This window comes from Sphaeramia orbicularis, chromosome 18 (assembly GCF_902148855.1).
Source record: "Sphaeramia orbicularis chromosome 18, fSphaOr1.1, whole genome shotgun sequence".
In the NCBI taxonomy this organism is placed as follows: Eukaryota; Metazoa; Chordata; class Actinopteri; order Kurtiformes; family Apogonidae; genus Sphaeramia; species Sphaeramia orbicularis.
In genome coordinates, this window is record NC_043974.1 from 41,067,861 (window position 1) to 41,089,790 (window position 21,930).

Genomic DNA, 21,930 nt, shown 5'->3' on the forward strand with positions numbered 1-21,930 from the left:
TGTCCCAATTTTGGTCCTATTTTTGGCCCCAGTATTTTATTAAAAAGTCATTAATTTTGGGATGGCTCAGAGCAAGGGTATAATTTTTTTTTTAAATTTATCTGAGGTCATCATTAGGTAAATTTACCTTTTATTATTGGGTGTAAAAAGCTGGCAAAGTTTTGGGTACCAAAGTGTACCCAGTTTCATAGAAGCATCCATAAAAGAAGACCAAAATGTTTTCCATTAATTCCTACCCCTTCATAATTTGATTCCAGTGCTTACATTACTTATTTTTAGTCTTCATGTCACTTTTTTTTTTTAAGTCAAAGACCATCTGTGTCTCCTCATTGTTGCTATTTTAAAAATATCTTTAATCACATGCCACATAATTATTTTATAATTGAGTTCTTTATCATTTTTGTTGTTGTTGCTGAGTTAAGTTTTATTTATCCATAGTGTCTAAGAATGCAAATAAAAATGTGGCCTGAGGATAGAGCCTGAGGAACACCACAAGGGAGAGGCACTAAGGAGGGTACATACTTAACAAAGCTGAGAGAAAAACATCAACCATATGAGTAAAATCTGAGCTAAATGACCAGTTTAACTTTAGTTTTCATCAGTTTTGGTGTCTGTTTTTCAGGTTTTATGAGGACAGTCTTAGTTTATAGAAGCTGAAAAAGGTGTGAAAGAATACATAATATCATAATTAGTTCAATGATTTACAAACCACTGTTTATTAAATGTCCCAAATTGTGCAAAGCCTTTTTATTCTTCTTCACCATAAAGCATTAGTGTTTGAAAAACCAAAACAGAGCTGCCTTAACCTAATATTCGATTTTGTTTGTACATTGCAACTATTATGTAATTTTTGTGGCATCACGACTAGTTTTAGTTTTAATCTTAGTGCTTGTTAGTTATTATAGATAGATAGATAGATAGATAGATAGATAGATAGATAGATAGATAGATAGATAGATAGATAGATAGATAGATAGATAGATAATTGGCAAAACGGAATAAAAATAAGGAAAAAACTTACAAAATGGAAAAAAACATCAGCATCAGAATGAGTAAAGACCAAATATAAGCAGCAGAATTAATGAAAAATTAGAGAAAATTGATAAAAACTGAACAAAATACACAAGAAAATGGACAAAAAAATAAGTAGCAAAATGGATAGAAAGAAAGAAAGAAAAAAAGAAAGAAAGAAAGAAAGAACATTAGCATCAAAATGAGTAAAGACCAAAAATAAGCAGCAAAATTTATAAAAAAAAGAGTGAAAATTATTCAAAATAGACAAGAAAATGGGCAAAATAAACATAAATAAGTAGCAAAAGGAACAGAAAGAAAGAAAAAAGAAAGAAAGAAAGATGGATCATTACCAAAATGGTATAAAAATGAGTCAAAAAATGTTCAAAACAAGAAAAAATGGATGAACATAAGCGTCAAAATAAGTAAAGACCAAAAATAACCAGCAAAATTGATGAAAAATTTGAGACAATAAAAAATTAACAAAACAGATAAGAAAATGGACCAAATAAACATAAATGAGTAGCAAAATGAAAAGAAAAAAAGAAAGAAAGATTGATAGATGGATAATAACCAAAACTGAATTTAAAAAATGAACAAAACAAAAGAAAAAATGGATGAACACAAGCATCAAAATGAGTAAAGACCAAAATAGGCATCAAAATTCATGAAAAATGAACAAAATAGGCAAGAAAATAGACAATAGAAAAGAAACAAGTAGCAGAATGAACAAAAAGAAAAGACTATAGATGGATGGATGGATGGATGGATGGATGGATAGACAGATAGATAGATAGATAGATAGATAGATAGATAGATAGATAGATAGATAGATAGATAGATAGATAGATAGATAGATAGATAGATAGATAAAAACTACTATATACAATTGAGTTCTTTATAAGTTTGTTGTATTGATGCTGAGTTAAGTTTTATTCAGCCACAGTGACAGACGTTCTACAATAGATGGATCATTTCAATTCTAACTCTTCGTGCAGGTGAGAGGCTGCCCAAACCCGACAAAGGCAAGATGCGTTTCCATAAGATCGCCAACGTGAACAAAGCCCTGGACTTCATCTGCAGCAAGGGAGTCAAGCTGGTGTCTATCGGTGCTGAGGGTAAGACTGACGTCTGAACTAACAGCCTCTCCTCACATTAATACACCAGGGGAAAGTAATATTAACTTTACTCCAGACTTTTATTGAGCACCAGATGGCCGCAACTCTCAACGCCAGTAGAATTCAGATGAGTCTGTAGTGACAAGAAATGCGTCATCCAAAAGAGAGAAAACCTGAGAAATGATCTGCAAATACCCAAGAGTTTGGTTTTGTTAAAACTATCCTGGCATTAATCAGAGCACTTTAACCCATAAAGACCCAGTGTGACTTTGGCGGCACTTCCACAATGAATTTTTCTCCCTGTTTAACCTTTCTTAAGTGATTTATAACCATTTATTATAATATTATCCTCTGTACTTTGCATTTGTACAATAAAAATCTGGTATTTTCCCATTTTTAATTTACTGGTCATGTCGATGTTCATAAAAGCTCATATTAAAGTTAATTGTCATAATATCAGAAACAGAGAAACATGAAGAAAATGTGACTTTTTCAACAAAATTTATCATTAACTGAACATAAACCTAGTGTCCATCCCTTTGAAAAAAAAGCTAACAGAGATGCTTTTTTGTTTAACCCATAAAGACCCAGTGCTACTTTTATGCCAGTTCCAAAGTCAAATTTTCTCTCTATTTAACCTTTCTGAAGTGATTTATCACCGTTTATTGTAATATTACCCTCTTTATGTTGCATTTTTTTCAGTGTAAATCAGGTATTTTCCTACACTTAATTCACTAATCATGTAGATGTTCACAAAAGCTCAGTTTAAAGTTGAGGGTTATTATATCAGAAACAGAGAAAACTGAAGAAAAAGTGACTTCTTAAGCAAAATATATCATTAGCTGAACATAAACCAAGTGCCTCCATGTGGTGTCATTTATCAAATCTCTGTACTTTGCTTTTGTACAATAAAAATCTGGTATTTTCCCGTTTTTAATTTACTGGTCATGTCAGTGTTCATAAAAGCTCATATTAAAGTTAATTGTCATAATATCAGAAACGGAGAAAAATGAAGAAAATGTGACTTTTTCAACAAAATTTATCATTAACTGAACATAAACCCAGTGTGTCCATCCACTGTCATTGATCCAACTCCATGGGTTTTACTGGTGAATCAATGTTGTAGAAGATGACAGGGTTTCCACGGTAACTACGGAGCCTCTGAACGTCTAAATGGTCATATCTGATGACCGTGAAAAGATGACAAACTGCATTTTAAACCAATTATTTACATGTATTGACAGGATTAGTGGATCAGAAGTTATTAAATCTTTTATATTGGTGGATGATTTTGGTTGCCAGTGGTTGTTTGGGTCTTTATGGGTTAATCTTTTGCCACCGAACTGACTGAATGGTGTCATATGTAAGATTATTATTATTATTATATAACTGTACTATAAACAGAGGGGGCAGCATTTCAACAGAAACCTGTCAAAGTCAGAGAAACTTTGACTGAATGGTTTATGTTCTACGTTGCTGATCTGAACCCTGGAGCTTTCATCAAAACCAGCCGACCTCCTGATAAAACAGGATTATCTCTCACTGAGTCTGTTTACATGACCATAGAAGTCAGATAACAGAGTTTTCAGATAATCGTAATAGTCAGATCAAACGCATTTACAGACAATGGCTGATCCAAGATGGCGCCGCCAGTTGCAGCAGCTCTCCTTTGGGATTTCCTTTCTTTTGTATTTTTTAGTGTTTATCTGTACTTTTCTAGTCCTATCTTCATTTTCACTAAATCCCCTAGGAGTTGCACACTTAGGGGTATATGTTTGGCAACTTTTGCACTACTTTTTCTTCAGTTTTGCTGCTGTTAACTATGAAACTTCCCCCAGTGGGATAAATAAAGTCTTCTCTTCTCTTCTTTTTTTCTCTCTTTTCTTTTCTTCTCCTCTTCTCTTCTCTTCTCTTTTCTTTTTTTCTCTCTTTTCTTTTCTTCTCCTCTTTTCTTTTCTTCTCTTCTCTTCTCTTTTCTTCTCTCTTATCTTTTCTTTTCTTCTCTTAAAGGCAAGAATAATTTAAAAAAAAAAAAAAAATCCTGCTTTAGATGCTTCAGTCCATTATCAGATTTCTTTTGGAGTACACATGTACATAGTGATGGTAGACTTAAACTTCCTGTGGTTTTCCACTTGTGTTTGACTACATAACATTCATTCTCTACCAGAGGTAGACTGATATATCGGCCGGCTGATATATTGGGCCGATATATTGATTATTAATTTTTTTAATTAATTCTTTCAATTTTTTTTCAGTCAGAACATACAGTAAATACAGTGGACCATATAAACAAATACTGATAAATGATTGCTTTATGTTTGTATTTTCTTTGTTGTATTGAAAAAAAACTTGTACATAGACTGGAAGGGACATAGTGTTTCTTGTAGACATTAGCTGTATCATTTTATAATATACTGACTAGAGATGAGCCGATATATTAGGCAGCGGAAATATTGGGCCAATATATTGATTTTTTTTTCAATATCAGCCATTGGCTTTGATTTTTTTTTAAAGCCGATATTTGATCAGTAGTAAAAGTGTTCTGAGATATTTGATCAGGCACCTGTGTGGGCAGCACTTGAAGTTCAATAAATGTTAAAACAGTACTATGTGTATGTGTATTAATATTTTTATTTATATTTTTGCATAAAAATCTTAATTGTCTGAGTGTTTCAATTGTATTTTACGGTCAATATGCTTAAAAAAAAAAAAAATCAGCCTTAAAAATCGGTTGTAGATATCGGCCATTGGTTGATCAAGTTTTTAAAAATCGGCATTGGCCTTAGAAAAACCTATATCAGTTGACCTCTATTCTCTAGAGTTCTAATTGTGTTTTCACATGCAGATGTAAAAGAACACAATAAGCTAGCTTATTAATAGCTTATAATAGCTTTTTCCATTCACAAATTCTTCACACTCTCTTGTGATGTTTTATCATAGCAATATTACAAATGATGGTTTTAAAAAGTACAGTCGAGTACAATAGATGGTCTAGTAATACTTTCTTAGTATAATTTTATTACTTTAAACATTTTATATTAATTAAGCATAAGAGAATAGGTTGGAGTTCATAAGAAGGATTACTATTTAAAAAAAAAAAAAAATATATATATATATATATATATATATGTGTGTGTATACTATTAAAAAAAAACAACAAACACAATCATGACCAATAGTTTGAACAGTGGAACATTTTCACATTGATATTTGAATTATATGTTGATGCAAAAACTGTTTATTAAACTTCTCAGTGAGTTTGTGTCATGCCCAGGAGGGTAAAACCTGAAACCTGAGCGGTCATGAAAGCATGTTGAACCACACTAGTGCGCCTTTTAAACCTTCACTCTGTGGGTAATTCAGCTGGTCTCCACAATAGTTTCAAACAGTTGAAAACCAAATTACTGAAACCTCAAGAGAGACCTTAGTGAAAGATGTTACTGTTTTGTAGGTGTATTTTTATTTCGGATTTCTAACACACCTTTGTATGTCTGTGACTTTGCAGAAATTGTTGACGGAAATGTGAAGATGACCCTTGGTATGATCTGGACCATCATCCTTCGCTTCGCCATCCAGGATATCTCTGTGGAAGGCGTGTGTCTGAGTGTCACATGTAACATTTTAGCCACAACACAGAAAAAGAATATGTTTAAATCATTCAAAACTATGTGTGTGTGATGAAATTAAGATGAATCATCAGTGTCCAAGCACTAACCAATGCAAAAGCCCTAAAGCATGGGTCAGTAAGCTTTTCTGTCTACACTGGAAAAAATCTAAATCTTACCGTGTGTATTTTTCTCATTTGTAGTCAAAATATCTCATCACACTTAAAATAAGATATAATCACCTAAAGAGTAACTTTTCAGTGAGATATAAGAACATATTTTTAGACAATAGATCTGGAAAATCTTATTTCAAGGAATCTTACCAAAATAATTTTCACCTTATCCATTGGCAGATTATTTTTTGCTTAATTCGTGCAAAAATATCTTGTGTTAATTTTTTTTAAACTTGTTTTTAGAGGGGCATTTTTTCCAGTGTAATGAGCCATTTTTGGGCAGAAATGTAAAAAACGAAATCTGTCTGGAGCCCAAAAAAAAAATCCCTTCATATGTTTTACGTCAAAGTGGTGACTCTGTGAGGAGCTGTCATTTGTTATTACTTTGTTGTGCAACAAAAATTGACAGGCAGTACACAGATGAATGCCCTCAGTGTCATAAATGAAAAATTAGTCAACTTCCAATCCTTTGGTCTGAGCCCTCAGGAAATTGAGTTGCCAACAGCAGCAGAACAACAAATATACACAAGAAATACCACCAGAAAATAGAAAAACAATAACTATTAAAAAAAAAAAAACAGTAGTGGAAGAGGTAAAAATGCACAATGGAAAGTACTAGTAGAAACAAGTAGCAAAGTGGCAATAATATAGTAGTAGTAATAATAATAAATAATCATAAATAGGTTATTATGTTATATTATTATAATATGGACAGTATAGTTTAATAATCACAGGATGAAAGTTTCAATAAAGCAATAACAGTAATAGTAATGATAACAATGATATATAAGTAATAATAATAATAATAATACTATCAATCAAAGTTTATTTATATAGCACTTTACAACAACATAAAGAAGACCAAAGTGCTTTACATCTTAAAGAATGATTAAATTATAAGATAGAAACAGTTTAGTCAAATACCATAAATATGCATAAAACAACAAGACACAACACACAGTGATACTAATAATAATAATAATAATAATAATAATAATAATAATGTACACAGAGGTGTGAAGCCTTAATCGTTGCTGCTTGGAGCTTTAATTATAATTCTTGTAAATAGCCGTTTCTGTAGCTGACAGACCCTGTAATCACAGTCTGTCATCAGATCTAATTTTGAATATGTCTGTGTTGTGTCAATCGCAGCTTTAAAGTAGAACAAAGTAACGCTTTGACTTGACATTTTTACTCTGAGTCACCGAATATGTGTTTCTTGAAGTGGTGTAAAAGTTGGACAATTCCACACTTTAGGGAACCAACAGCACCAGTTTTACAGATTACTGAGTCCACCAAAAATCTAGTAGTTTATCCTTTCGTTAATTACTTTAAACAACAAACAAAACCAACATATCCATTGTTCCATATTCAATGTGACCGAAAGGGTTTATGCTGAAGTACAGACTTATTTTGCCTAACCCTATTTACAATTAACACAATGTTTCCACAAGAAAACAAACAACGAATTTGTTTTTTTTTTTTTTTTTTCATTGTAATCATTGCTAAATATACAGCAGAAGAGAATACATATTTAATTTGAATTCAGGTAAATCATGTCCTTATCTCAACTACATATATTGATCCTAGTCTTAACTTATACTTGACCCACTTTTCTCCACACAGGCCTTCACATCCATCTGTCACTCATCAACTCTGTCTGGGGTCTTTGCATCCTCTCAGAGCTTTTTGGCGTAGTCGTCTAGACCAGTGTGATCTGTTGCATACTTCAGTGCAGTAGATCATACTGTAGATTTGATTCTATAGAACAGACCACCAGCCTCATGCTATTTTATTCCCCTGTCATGCTGACATGAAGGGTCACCAGGCAATAATTGTTGTTTGTACAGACTCAGACCCTGCTCCCCCTGCCCTTCAACCTTCCACCTCAGTCATCCTCTTACCTTTAATTTTCTCTAATATCTTATATCTTCTATCATAAGAAGCCCTTTGACAATGACCTCTCCATAACCTCATATATCTGTCTTACACAAGAGGAGAAAACGAAATCTTCAGATCCACAGCCGCACTAGTTTGACTCCTACTGTAATATTGAATGTAGACGTTTACTGTCAGCTGCTTGGTCCCTAAAAACAGGACATGAGGCTAAAAATTCAAACCAGATGTAGACTAAATGTTATGAAGCAAGTTTGGAAGCACTTTGGGTCTTATTTAAAAACAAATATTTACTGAGATAAAAGAGAAATTTTTATATTATTTTTATACAAAAGTCCGCATGTAACACAGTAAGAAGGACACGAAAATTACGCGCTACTATTTTTTTGAATATCTTTATTCTTTCACAGGTACATTTTGGGAATCGAACTAATTATACAAGGCAGAGTGTTTCACAAAAATTACTACTGGTGCAAAATCACTCGCCATTTATTTGTGTTTAACTGGGCAGGTTCCGTATGTAACACCAGTGGACATGATGGGTTACACACAAAACTTGGAATGAGGCTGAGATTCATGAAAAACCCACATGTCTGGATTAGAAAAACCACTAGGATTGACACATTTAACACAGTGTCTTTATTGATAGTCCATATAAGACCATTTACAGCCATGTTTTCCAGATAAAATGCACTGACACTTAGGTAGTTTTTCCTGTCCCAATTTGAGTCCTATTTTTGGCCCCAATATTTGATTAAAAATTCAATAATTTTGGGATGGCTCAGAGCAAGAGTATAATTTTTTTTGCATTTATCTGAAGTCATCATTCGTTACATCCTGGGGGGAAATATGTCTAAATTTACCTTTTATTATTGGGTCTAAAAAGCTGCCAAAGTACCAGGTACCAAAATGAACCCAGTTTCATGGAAGCATTCAGCTGTGAAACAACTCACAGGAGCTATTATTTAACAAAAATGAAGCCATAATAATCTAAAACTGAACCTTTTTTTTTTTTAATTAAAAAGCTAAAAATGTCACTAGTTCCACACAAGGGGTACAAAATTCTGGGAGCTGCCATTTAGCATGTCTACCACTGGAAAAAATGTAAATCTTACCAAGTGTATTTTTCTCATTTCTAGTCAGAATATCTCATTACACTTAAAATAAGACATAATCACCTAAAGAGTAACTTTTCAGTGAGATATAAGAACGTTTATATATAAGATTGTTTTTAGATCCGGAAACTCTTATTTCAAGAAATCTTACCAAGAATTAAACAAAAAAATCTTGAATTAAGCAAAAAAATCTGCCAATGGAATGAGTGAAAATTGTCGTTGTATGACTCCAAATCTAATTCTTGGTTCAATGTAAAAAATAAAAAAATAATAATAATAACAATAATAATTATTATTATTGTTATTATCAATTATGCCTATAAAGAAAGACAACTCAAAAATGTTCTTTGGTTTAGCGCAAAAAAACCCTATTAAATTATGAAAATATTTACATTAACAAATTAAAATGTGAATAACCTGAATAAATATGAACAAAATGAAGTGTTAAGAAAATTAAGTGCAATTTTAAGAATAGTCTGCCTGTTATTAAATGTTTTGTGCCTTTGTAAATCTGATCCATAATGCACATATATGAATGATAAGTTGACGTATAATATTGTTAAAACTGCACTTATTTATCTTGAAAAAAAATCATTTTTTTCCAGGTTATTCACATCTTTTTTGTTTGAATAGTTTGTAAATGTACATATTTTCATAATTGAATGTTTTTGGGGTTTTTTTTGCTCTGAAACAAAAAAAAAACATTTGAAGTTGTCATTATTTTTAGGTTATTGTGCTATTATTTTACTGGTCTGGTCCACTTGAAACCATCTTAGGCTGAATGTGGCCCCTGAACTATTTATTTAGTTAATTTTATTCATTTACTTGTTTTGTGCAGAAGAAAATGGCAGAGCAAATACATTAATAATAAACAAAGGTGATCAAGAAAAAAACTGCCATGTACACTAGCAATAACAAAATAAATTCAATATGTACTGCTAAAAGGAGTGGGAAGAAGAAAACTTATTAAATGCCACCCCCATCTCACATTTACACAACATAACACATTACTTTTGCTTCCTTAACGATATAATGACATCAGTTTAGAGTCCTAATAATGTAAATAACAGATAGAAAACAGATTAGACTAAAATGACCCTGATGTAAACCTTCATCACACATGTCACAGTCTTCTTTCTTCACCCCCGTCATCCTCCTTTTCCACCTGAACATTATTCTGATTGGATTCTTTCTCTTTTCTAACTCTTTTGGATCAGTGTATTGTTCTTATCCTCCTTCTCCTTTTCTCAACAGAGACATCTGCTAAGGAGGGTCTGCTGCTGTGGTGCCAGAGGAAGACTGCCCCCTACAGGAACGTCAATGTGCAGAACTTCCACATCAGGTGGGACTCCGATGCCGAACTGTGGAATTCACAGGGAACTGCAATCAGTCCTTTAGTCATGTTACATCGGTTCTATACCATACTCTCTTCGTAGCCTTTATCTTCATATTTAAAAACCTCCTCCCTTCTCCTCACCCTGTTTTTCATTTCTCTTTTCCTAAACTTCCTCTGCTGCTGTCCTGTCTTCTTCTGCTGTTGTCCTGTCTTCCTCCTCTGACTCCTGTGCTTTCTCGGCTCCTTCGCCTCCTCATCCTGGTCCTTGTCGTGGCTTCATGGCTCAGTTGGAAGGATGGCCTGGCTCTGTGTGCCCTCATCCACAGACACAGACCTGACCTCATTGACTACTCCAAACTGAGAAAGGTGCCCTGTCCTTCCTGTCTTCTTTCTGTCATTACTCTGCTGAGCTCTTTCATGTTCTATCTTATTATTTAGGCTTCTTATTGACATTGGTTTTCTTACACCCATTATAGAGTCATTATGGTTCAGTCATGTATGTAATATAGTTTAGTGTTTTTATTATCTATATCTGTATTAGTATAGCTACGTACCCATATCTATATATCTATGTCTATTTCTATATATCCATATCTATATATCTACATGTCTATATTTATGTCTATATCTATATATCCATATCTTTACATCTATATCCATGACTATATCTATATATATCTATGTCTATATTTTTTTATCAATATATCCATATCTACATCTGTATCTATATATCTCTATATTCATATCTTTATATCTATATATCTATGTCTGTATCTATATGTATATATCTTTGTCTAGATAGATATAAGATATAGAGATATAAGAACTTCTTTTTAGACAGTAGATCTTGAAAACCTTATTTGAAGAAATCTCACCAAGATCATTTTCACTTGTTCCATGGGCAGATTTTTTTTGCTTGAAATAAGCAAAAAAAATCTTGAATTAAGCAAAATAAAAATAAAAATCTGCCAATGGAACAAGTGAAAATTATCTTTGTGAGATTTCTTGAAATAAGATTTTCAAGATCCATTTTCCAAAAATAAGTTCTTATATCTCACTGAAAAGTTACTCTGTAGGTGATTATGTCTTACTCTTAGTGTGATGAGATATTTTGACTAGAAATGAGAAAAACACACTTGGTAAGATTTTGATTTTTTTCCAGTGTACATAAATAGACAGATTTTATTTTGAACATAAGTAGGCAAAAGAATCTTCAGATTCAAAAGGACACTCCAACATATGGAAACAAATGTGTAATGTGTTCAGAAAACACAAAAATAAATGTTGCAATAGTGCAAAAATGTATTAAATCATGTCCAAGTGAACGCTGCTATAATCAAAGCTAAAGGCTATACAAGGCTAATGCTAAATATTAGAGCATGGGACTCTTTTTTTTTTTTGGTCCACACAGTGTAGAAGTGTTTTCATAGCAGTTGTAGTGCAGTCATCAGTGTGCAGTGACTGTTTGTGCCCACAGGATGACCCTATTGGTAACCTGAACACTGCCTTCGATGTGGCTGAGAAGTTCCTGGACATCCCCAAGATGCTTGATGCCGAAGGTGAGACTGTGACATCTGTGTCCCCCGTTTCCTTATTTGTACTCACAAAACCCTGAGAAGTACCACCAGAGTGACAGTCTGCTGCAGGGACCAGGCTCCAAGGTGTTAGCGCTGACACTCTGACAACCTCCACTGCAGCACAATACACCGAGGCAGATGGTACGAGGAGGAGATCTGCTTATTACTCTGAATTCAACCATCTGTGGTACAAGTGGACGCATATTTAACTTAAAAGATGTCTATCATAAAAATATGCCTGTAAATGAAATTACAGGATTGATCGGTATATTTACTTTTTTCCGTCATAATTCTACACGAGTTAGTTTATTTTCTCATCTTATTATCTTTCTGAACATATTTTGAAGTGAGTAATATGAAGTGATATCTTTACCCTTTGAAAAAAAAGCTAACAGTGATGCTTTTAGGTTTAACCCATAAAGACCCAGTGCTACTTTTATGCCAGTTCCAAAATCAAATATTCTCTCTATTTAACCTTTCTGAAGTGATTTATCACCGTTTATTGTAATATTACCCTCTTTATGCTGCATTTTTTTCAGTGTAAATCAGGTATTTTCCTACACTTAATTCACTAATCATGTAGATGTTCACAAAAGCTCAGTTTAAAGTTGAGGGTTATTATATCAGAAACAGAGAAAACTGAAGAAAAAAATGACTTTTTAAGCAAAATATATCATTAACTGAACATAAACCAAGTGCCTCCATGTGGTGTCATTTATCAAATCTCTGTACTTTGCTTTTGTACAATAAAAATCTGGTATTTTCCCGTGTTTAATTTGCTGGTCATGTAGATGTTCATAAAAGCTCACATTAAAGTTAATTGTCATAATAGGAAAATGTGACTTTATCAACAAAATTTATCATTAACTGAACGTAAACCCAGTGTGTCCATCCACTGTCATTGATCCAACTCCATGGGTTTAACTGGTGAATCAATGTTGTAGAAGATGAAGGTGTTTCCATGGTAACTACAGAGCCTCTGAACGTCCAAATGGGTCATATCTGATGACCGTGAAAAGATGATAAACTGTATTTTACCTGAATTATTTCCAAGTATTGATATATTTAGTAGGTCAGAAGTTACTAAACATTTTAGATCAGTAGATGGTTTGGGTCTTTATGGGTTAATACACCCAGCTTTAAAATTAAAGTTTAATCTGTACTGGGATCCTCGGTTGACCAAACTAAAATTAATTCATGAATAAATAGACCTTGCCTCACTTTACTACTTTGCAAGATTTACTAGATCCTGACAAAAGCAATCCGTCCAGTTTCTCCTTTTAGGTTGGGTGGCCTGTAATGGCTCAAATGTGTTTTCCTTTGAGAAAACTTGTTGGCAAAATGACTGGATTCATTGTAGACACAAGATGTGTAATACATGCAGTGTATATGGTACTATGTTGTATTCATGGGCTATTTTATTCCTATTGTATTATCATGTTATGTTTTTCTTTATACATATATTTATTGTTTTCATTCATACAGAACTATCAAACACCGTGAACATCTTGAACATGGCAGAGAAGAAATAGATATAATAATAATATATGTAAAATAAAAAGGCTAAATAAATAAATACATAAAATGAAAACATAAAATAAACCTCAAAAAGATGTCACAGATATTGTGCTGAGAGTATCGAATAGAAACAACAAATTAAGTTACATAATAAATAAAAGTACTTTCATGTTTTGTTTTGGGGGGTTTTTAGTCAGGACAGAGAAGCCTTCAGATCCACTTTAGTAAAAGTGCAACTACAGCGACGTAAAAATGATATTAACCCTTTCATGCACAGTGGTCACTCCAGTGGACAGTTCTTCTCCAGCTGTTCTCTTGTTTATTCATGGGTTTAGTTGTTTTAGTTTCATATCAGCCAACACAGTGGACACTTATGCACCATCCCATAATACACTGACATTCATACCATTACTGTAACTTTGCTGTTTGTGATAAACCTGATCTGCAGTAACATGTTAAATCAATTGCTAATTGGTATTTGACTGTAATTAAGTTTTCTTAATCAAAAATGTTTTTTTTTGCATATTGTCTGCATGAAGTTACTAATAACTAGTATTAGAGTATGTTAAAATGTGAGAAAACATCAGATTATCTGCATGAAAAATGTTTTTATTTCATAGTTTTCACACAGTTCATCACTTTCTGATGATGGGTTTTAAATATATGTTTTGTTTTGTTTTTTAGCGTCAAAAATTAAACACATGGTGTCCAGCTGAGTGGACATTTTTGTAACTGCATGAAAAATAGGTTGATAAAAAACATTTCAATCGCCTTTTTTTAAATGCCTAAACAGGAATAAAAACACTCAGGAAAAAAAACTCAATTAAGGTTCTCATAATTCATACATGAAAGGGTTAAAGTAATGCTTGAAAAATCCTACTTCAAGAATTAAAAGCAGAATGTTGTTAAAATATTTTCAGTATTATTAGAAATATCTGTTTGGTCCAGGGCTCATCACATGAGTAAAAGGGGGAAAGAAGAAAAAACACAGTTCCAATGTGCATATTTGTGTTCATTTTCTCTCTAGTTGACAGATGTTTGATGCATATTTGGTGATTTGGATTCAATGACCCTTTAGACAAATAGACATATGAAATACGAGTTTACTACACACTGCTTTTTGTGCTTTTTGTAAGATGTCAGAGTACAGTCATGGAGGAAATTATTAGACCATCCAAAGTCATCAGAAACAGTGGTTATGCAATCAAATACTAACTCCTGTGTGTATCATGTGACTAAAACAGACAGAAAAGAAAACATGGAATGCCTAAAAGCACTGTTTTTGTCAGTACAATGCCATAGATACTGATGGAAGAACTGAAGGGATTTTGGTTATTATCAAGAAAACCATGGAAAATGGATAGATATCAGCTCTGAAATTAAACTACTATGAGCTATTTTTGTTGTTATCATTATATTCGTCCAAACAAATGTACCTTTAGTTGTACCAGGCATTAAAATGAACAAGAAACTGAAGAAAACAAGGGGTGGTCTAATAATTTTTTCTGCGACTGTATATGTAAGCAAAATGCATAACATAAACCCTGTAGGCCAGGGATGTCAAAGTCATTTAAGGTCAGGTTCCACATTCAGCCCAATATGATCCCAAGTGGGCCGAACCAGTAAAATAATAAGATAATAACCTGTAAATAATAACTAAAAATTTTTTGTTTTTGTCCAGAAAAGTGTAATTTTTCAATATTATGTCTCAGTTTATCATTTACACGTGTGCATTACAACTTACAGGCAGAATATTAGTAAAAATTACACCTATTTCTCTTGAAACTTCAGGTTGTTTAAGGTTTACTTAGATGATTCACACATTTTAATTTGGATAGTTTGTAGATGTAGACGGTTTCATTGTGTAATTTTACCATTTTCACACTAAAACAAAGCGAAGCATTTGTAGTTGTCATTATTTATAGGTTACTATGTTGTTATTATTATATTGACTGGATGCAATTAAGGGTGGTCTAATAATTTTTTCCACGACTATATGTGTTGGATTGTAAAAATAAATGTTGTCAAATCTGAAGGGAAGTATGCAGAAATGTAAATACAGTCCAACAGAATACTTTCATGTATCCCGCCATTGTTTTATTTAACCCACAGATATTGTGAACACACCTAAACCTGATGAGAAGGCCATCATGACCTACGTGTCCTGCTTCTACCATGCCTTTGCTGGCGCTGAACAGGTCAGATATTTGATATTTCTACTAAAATAAATGTGTTTTTCAAATATCTAACATGTCAGTGTCACTTCAAGCCCCTGAGACCAAGGTGCTTGTTTGTGTATTAAAGCAGGTGATATAAACACACCAACATGATACTGCCATCTTCATGAATTAATGTGAGATATGTATGAACTCTGCCTGTGTAGCGTACCGCCTTCAGAAATATATGATTGCTGTCACTTGTTCTCAGGCTGAGACTGCTGCCAACCGTATCTGCAAGGTGTTGGCCGTCAACCAAGAGAATGAGAAACTGATGGAGGAATACGAGAAGCTGGCCAGCGAGGTGTGAAACAACTCCCTCCCACTCTCAGTCCTACACATCCTCCACTGCTGACTTTCCATTATTTTTATTATATAATTTATTATACAATTATTAGACAGTTATATAAGGTGTATACACTCTTCAGCTGTTCTGTAACATTGCAGTGTTTTACAAGAAAGCACAGAGATCACTGCAGGAAGGATGTACAATGGGAAAAGGGAAACAGAAATTAAACTGGATATTCAGCTGAGAGGACAACCACACACACACACACACACACACACACACACACACACACACACACACACACGTACCTGTGTCTGTGTGGATAAAGATGAAAACTGTTTCTATATTATATGTTTCTATATGATGATTTAGATATTTATGTTAAGATAAGATGTGACTTTATTTATCCCACTGTGGGGAAATTTCACAGTTAACAGCAGCAACATACAACAAGCAAGTGCAGAGAAAAAGACAGGTAGAAAAAAAACTAATGAGTGGAAAAATGAAATATAAAGAGAAAAGTAAAAAAGATTTAGATAAATATTTATATAATAAAAAATATGAATTAAAAATGTATTTACATGCAGTCATGGAAGAAATTATTAGACCATCCAAAGTCATCAGAAACAGCAGTTATGCAATCCAGTGCCAACTCCTGTGTGTATCATGTGACTAAAACAGACAGAAAAGAAAACATGGAATGCCTAAGAGCACTGTTTTTGTCAGTACAATGTCATAGATACTGATGTAAGAACTGAAGGGATTTTGGTTATTATCAAGAAAACATGGAAAATGGATAGATATCAGCTCTGAAATTAAACTACTATGAGCTATTTTTGTTGTTATCATTATATTTGTCCAAACAAATGTACCTTTAGCTGTACCAGGCATTAAAATGAACAACAAACTGAAGAAAACAAGGGTGGTCTAATCATTTTTTCCGCGACCGTACCTCAGTGGTGCCCATGTGTTTTGTCCTGTCTTGTGTAATTCTTCTTTCCCTCTGGTTGTGTAGCTGTTGGAGTGGATCCGCCGCACCATTCCCTGGCTGGAGAATCGTGTGGCCGAGCAGACAATGCGCGCCATGCAGCAGAAACTGGAGGATTTCCGAGACTACCGCCGCATTCACAAGCCACCCCGCGTCCAGGAGAAATGCCAGCTGGAGATCAACTTCAATACCCTGCAGACTAAACTGAGGCTCAGCAACAGGCCTGCCTTCATGCCCTCCGAGGGCAAGATGGTGTCTGTGAGTACAGAGGGCTTCTGTCCTGGGTTACAGTGTCAGGGTGGATTTAGGAAGGATTACTGTTCCCCTGTGAAATGTATGAATGAAAATGTCAGTTCAGTTCAATACGTCATATTGTCATTGAATAAAAAAAACACAATGAGATAGAAGTTCAAGCATCTTTCAGGCGAACATAGCAAGACAAATACAAACTAATAAATTTATGTAAAAATGGAAATGTCCTGCCATAGAATTCATTTAAAATAAAGCTCTTAAAGCCTGTGAAATTTGGTGATTTGGGTCAAAATTCAAAGATAGATAGATAGATAGATAGATAGATAGATAGATAGATAGATAGATAGATAGATAGATAGATAGATAGATAGATAGATAGATAGATAGATAGATAGATAGATAGATAGATAGATAGATAGATAGATAGATAGATAGATAGATAGATAGATAGATAGATAGATAGATAGATAGATACTTTATTAATCCTGTGGTAAATTCAAGTATTCAGCAGCTCTGCATACAGCACAATAAGCCAAAAAAAAACAGGCAGAATAAAACAGGTGGGTTAGTAATCAGGTAGACATTAAGGTTAGTATATACTCTAAAAAAAAAAAAAAAAAAAAACTTGCTAAAGAACGAACTCTAAAAAACTTCCTGTACAATACTGTAAACAAAAGACTTCTAATTTAAAAAATCTGTAGAAAAACTACATGTATTGTCAGTGTACAGTATTTACACATCGACACATTTCAGGGTACGACTCAAAGTGAAACAGTGTGTTAAAGTGATTTGACAAGTATGATATCAAAGTATAAGAATATGTTCAGAACTCTTCCAAAAGTGAATGCAGAAAAAGTTGATCATGTAGATGGTTTTGATTGACACGTCATTAGTTTATAATGTTAGCTACACCACCACCAAGGCTAAACCTGTATATTCAGCAGGTAAAGCAAAACCAGAACACCATAAGTGCACATTAATACAACATAACTACAGCGAAATAATCTTCTGATTTTTCACATTTATGTTGTATAAAATGTGGATTTCCATCCAGGAAAATGTAGGACAGGGGTATTGAATAGATAGATACGAAGGGTTAGAGGTAGTGACTAGAACGTAAATTAGATTTGTATGACTCATGCAGCTCCTTCCTGTGAAGTTGTGAGCTCAGATGAATTCTTCTCAAATAAATACACATTTTCCCCAAGGTTAGCAAACTCAAATCTTTTAGTTTTTTAAATTAACTTAAACTTGGCATGATTTTGTCTCAGTTTCTGTGATTGGAATCACAAGCTGAAAGAACATTTCTGACAGACGTTTGCCCAGTGATGTCACAGGAGAAAAAAAAAAAACAAGCACTGTAAAATTAAAAAATTAAACCACACCCAATTTACTGCCAATATCAGAGAAAACTTAACTGAATTTATTTACTTATTTCTAACATATGTGGATAACAGCAAAGATTAAAAAAGACCCTAAACAATGCAATGGTATTGTGCATTTAGATCTCCAGAGTTTTGAATTCATTTAAGGATCATAAATGTACATAATCTTTACTCACAAAAGGTGTGAAATTATATAAAACATGAAAAAAGGGCAAAGCTAATGAGAAGAGAACAAACACAAGGATTGGAAAGTTCATTTTTTAGGACTTTTTTTGTTTTTTGATAAACATATGAAAATGTTATCTACGCTTGGACTTGAAAACCTAGTTCTTGACTTATTTTGCACCAAGAATGAATCAGTCACAAACGCACTCGATTCCCTCAAAAGTAAAAGGCAGACACTTCCACAGCAGAATCCTAATAAGAGCTATTCTTCCTGCAGGATATCGCCAACGCCTGGAAGGGTCTGGAGCAGGTGGAGAAGGGCTACGAGGAGTGGCTGCTGACCGAGATCCGCCGTCTGGAGAGACTCGACCACCTGGCGGAGAAGTTCAAGCAGAAGTGCGCCATGCACGAGTCCTGGACCGGAGGTAAAGGAGCAAACAGACACAGCACCATGAAGATGGTCTGAGGCGTCTGTGGAGCTGGTATGGAAACAGAGGGAGGAAACGGGAAGGACGAGAGGAATGACAGAAGCACAAACACTGATTATTATCATTTTATGTCTCAACCCGTCCGTCCGTCCACATAGAATTCCATCTGTCCGTCCAAGATTTGTGTCCATCCCATTTCTCTGACTCTATTCACTCCATTCTTTTCAAATTTCACACACATGTTCTTTACCACTAGGAGAGTTGGATGGCTGAATGAAATTTCATTATTTCATTCAACTTAAACAATTTGTCCAACCTATTTGTTGGACATTATTCAACCAGTTATTTTCACATTTCACACACATGTTCAAAAATGTATCCCTTTTTTTTTTTTAATTTTGTAAAAAACATTGAAAGTTAAAACTATATTAATCCCTGGGTCGTCAGTGAGCAGGAAGGGTAAAGTGTTTATTAGTAATTTCAATGATGTTTTCCTGTAGTCTCAAACATTGAAAGTTTACCATGTTTTAGGTAACATTGTTTAGATCAGCTGAAATTTAAAACAATTACAACCCAAACTTCTCTACATGCACCTATGAAAGAGAAGGACACAGGGTTCAGTACCTACATGAACTTGAACAAATGATCTTTTAGAAATATTCACTACTATCTTAAATGTCTAAATGTTGAAGTCAAACATCTCAGACTGACAGGAGAATCGTGTATGTTTAACCCTTTAACCCCTGAGACATTATTTCTGCTGTGAATTGTCGTCTGTGAGTATGTGCTTGTGTTCCTTTTCTTCAGTGGTTTTGTTTTACTGTGTGTTTTAAGGTCTAAACAGGTGGAATAACAGAAAAAGACAAAGAGAGGAATTGAAGTTTGACAGGTTTTTACTAAATAAGGCACTCAGAATGTACATCAGTAAGAGATTTAGGATGTTGAACATGAACTGAGAACTGGAACACACTGAACAACAACAAGGATTTGAGTTTTGACCCAGTAGCTTTTGTTTTGGGCTCTTTTTTTTAATAAATCAGTCCATTTGCTTTTTGACACCTGGCTGAACTCCAAAAAGCAGTTACACGGTGAAAACTCCATAAAAACACAGTCAGTAAAAAAAAAGGAAAATCACCACAACACTGTGAACAGAAAAACAAAAAACAAGGAAAAGTTTAAAAAAAACCAACAAAAAAACCCAAAGCATCTATTTTTATAGTGAGTCGGTGTCACTCACTGCTCTGTGTTTCACCCCCCATTTCACAGGTGGTGGTGGTGGGGGGGAGTGCACTGAGCATGCTCAGAAGTCTATGGAAAGAACAAGGTCTATTGTATGAGCACCTTTGGAAATTTTAACTATTGAGCAAATGGTTGGACTTTTATGAATATTTAAAATAAATCATAGATTCAGAACGCTCACCAGACATGTCAGGGGTTAAAGGGTTAAAAACTGGTGGTCTTGACTTTCCCTCGAAGATCAGCCAATTAGAAAGACCTCTAATCAAACCTGCGTCTTTCAGGTAAGGAGGACCTGCTTTCCCAGAAGGATTACGAATCAGCTTCTCTTATGGAGATCAGAGCTTTGATGAGAAAGCATGAGGCCTTTGAGAGCGACCTTGCTGCTCACCAGGACAGAGTGGAGCAGATTGCTGCTATTGCCCAAGAGCTCAAGTAAGTAACGGCTGGGATTTTTTTACTTTTTTTCTTTTTTTAATTTTCTATTTATTGAAAAAGGTGACAGAATATCTCCACCATTACCATTCATACCGATTTGATCTATTAGAGCCCTTTTCATATTTCTTATTTTATACATACAAAAGTGTAAAAACCAAACTAACATATGAACCGGGTGCTTAGTTTCAGTATTTCTCACTTAAAAACAATCATAGCATCACAATACCTCTGGGTTCTTTAAACATTACACACGTTTATGCAGAAAAACATAAAACGAAGAATAAATACAGGGAGAATATAAAAAGGAGGACATTTTTAGAGGAGTGATACAAATTCTGGGTGGATAGAGGATACTAACTTGATCCATTTGTCCCAAATATGATGAAATGTATAAAGATTTCTTTTTCTTTTTTTTTTTTTATTTATTGCCCTGGATTCTGATATAGCAAGTCAATTTTTTCATTTTGAATATTTACAGCTGGGAATTTCATAACGCCAAATGCTTCGGAACCTTCCAAATGGCTCATTTTTCTTTTTTTTTTTACTCTCCTCTTGGCCAGGGTTCCATATATGAACCCTGTAAGGCCTGAACCATTAAACCATTGCCAGAAAATTCCAGTTCTTTGAAACTGGAGCCTTTATTGGTCCGTCTGAACAATTCCAAATTTTTTTTTCAAATATCAATTTCCATGTATGAGTTTCAATTTTGTATCATATTTGCTACATCAGGTCTCAATGCTCAAATGTTATTTTTGAACAAACAAAAACATAATATAACAAACATGTTTAACAAATTGGTAATTCCTTTTCAAAATGGCCAAAGTTCTCCCTCCTTCCTCATTAATGACAGTCTTGTAGTGTCACTGGAAAGGCCTCTGATGAATGAATCCCTCCCCCCTAGTGGATTATTCATGTATTGCATGTATCTAATTATATACATCAGGATTTTCAAGAAAAAAAATCACATTGATCATGTAGAGGGCTTCAAAACTCATGTATCAAATATGATACGTTTGGCGCTGTAGGGTTAAAGGTGCTGTATTAGTCTTGTGGTGCCGTTACATCTATCGGGTTTGTTAGACTGAAGTCATGAAATGAATGAGGACGGAGAAAAAGTATCATAGACTTTTAATGGGAACCAGAAGAGTAGATAGGAATACAAAGAAGAACAGAAGACGCACCAG

At 33.9% G+C, this 21,930-nt stretch overlaps 1 protein-coding gene across 1 annotated transcript in view; it reads left to right on the forward strand.

Moving 5' to 3' along the window:
- The window catches only part of actn3b (actinin alpha 3b), a 67,474-nt gene that overhangs the window by 34,655 nt on the left and 10,889 nt on the right, over positions 1-21,930 (forward strand). Inside the window, exons 3-12 of the mRNA XM_030161820.1 lie at positions 2,010-2,129; positions 5,635-5,721; positions 10,173-10,260; positions 10,542-10,620; positions 11,732-11,813; positions 15,462-15,547; positions 15,777-15,869; positions 16,870-17,100; positions 18,922-19,069; positions 20,593-20,743. Coding sequence (XP_030017680.1) covers positions 2,010-2,129; positions 5,635-5,721; positions 10,173-10,260; positions 10,542-10,620; positions 11,732-11,813; positions 15,462-15,547; positions 15,777-15,869; positions 16,870-17,100; positions 18,922-19,069; positions 20,593-20,743 — 1,165 coding nt within the window. The remainder of the gene's footprint in view (positions 1-2,009; positions 2,130-5,634; positions 5,722-10,172; positions 10,261-10,541; positions 10,621-11,731; positions 11,814-15,461; positions 15,548-15,776; positions 15,870-16,869; positions 17,101-18,921; positions 19,070-20,592; positions 20,744-21,930) is intronic.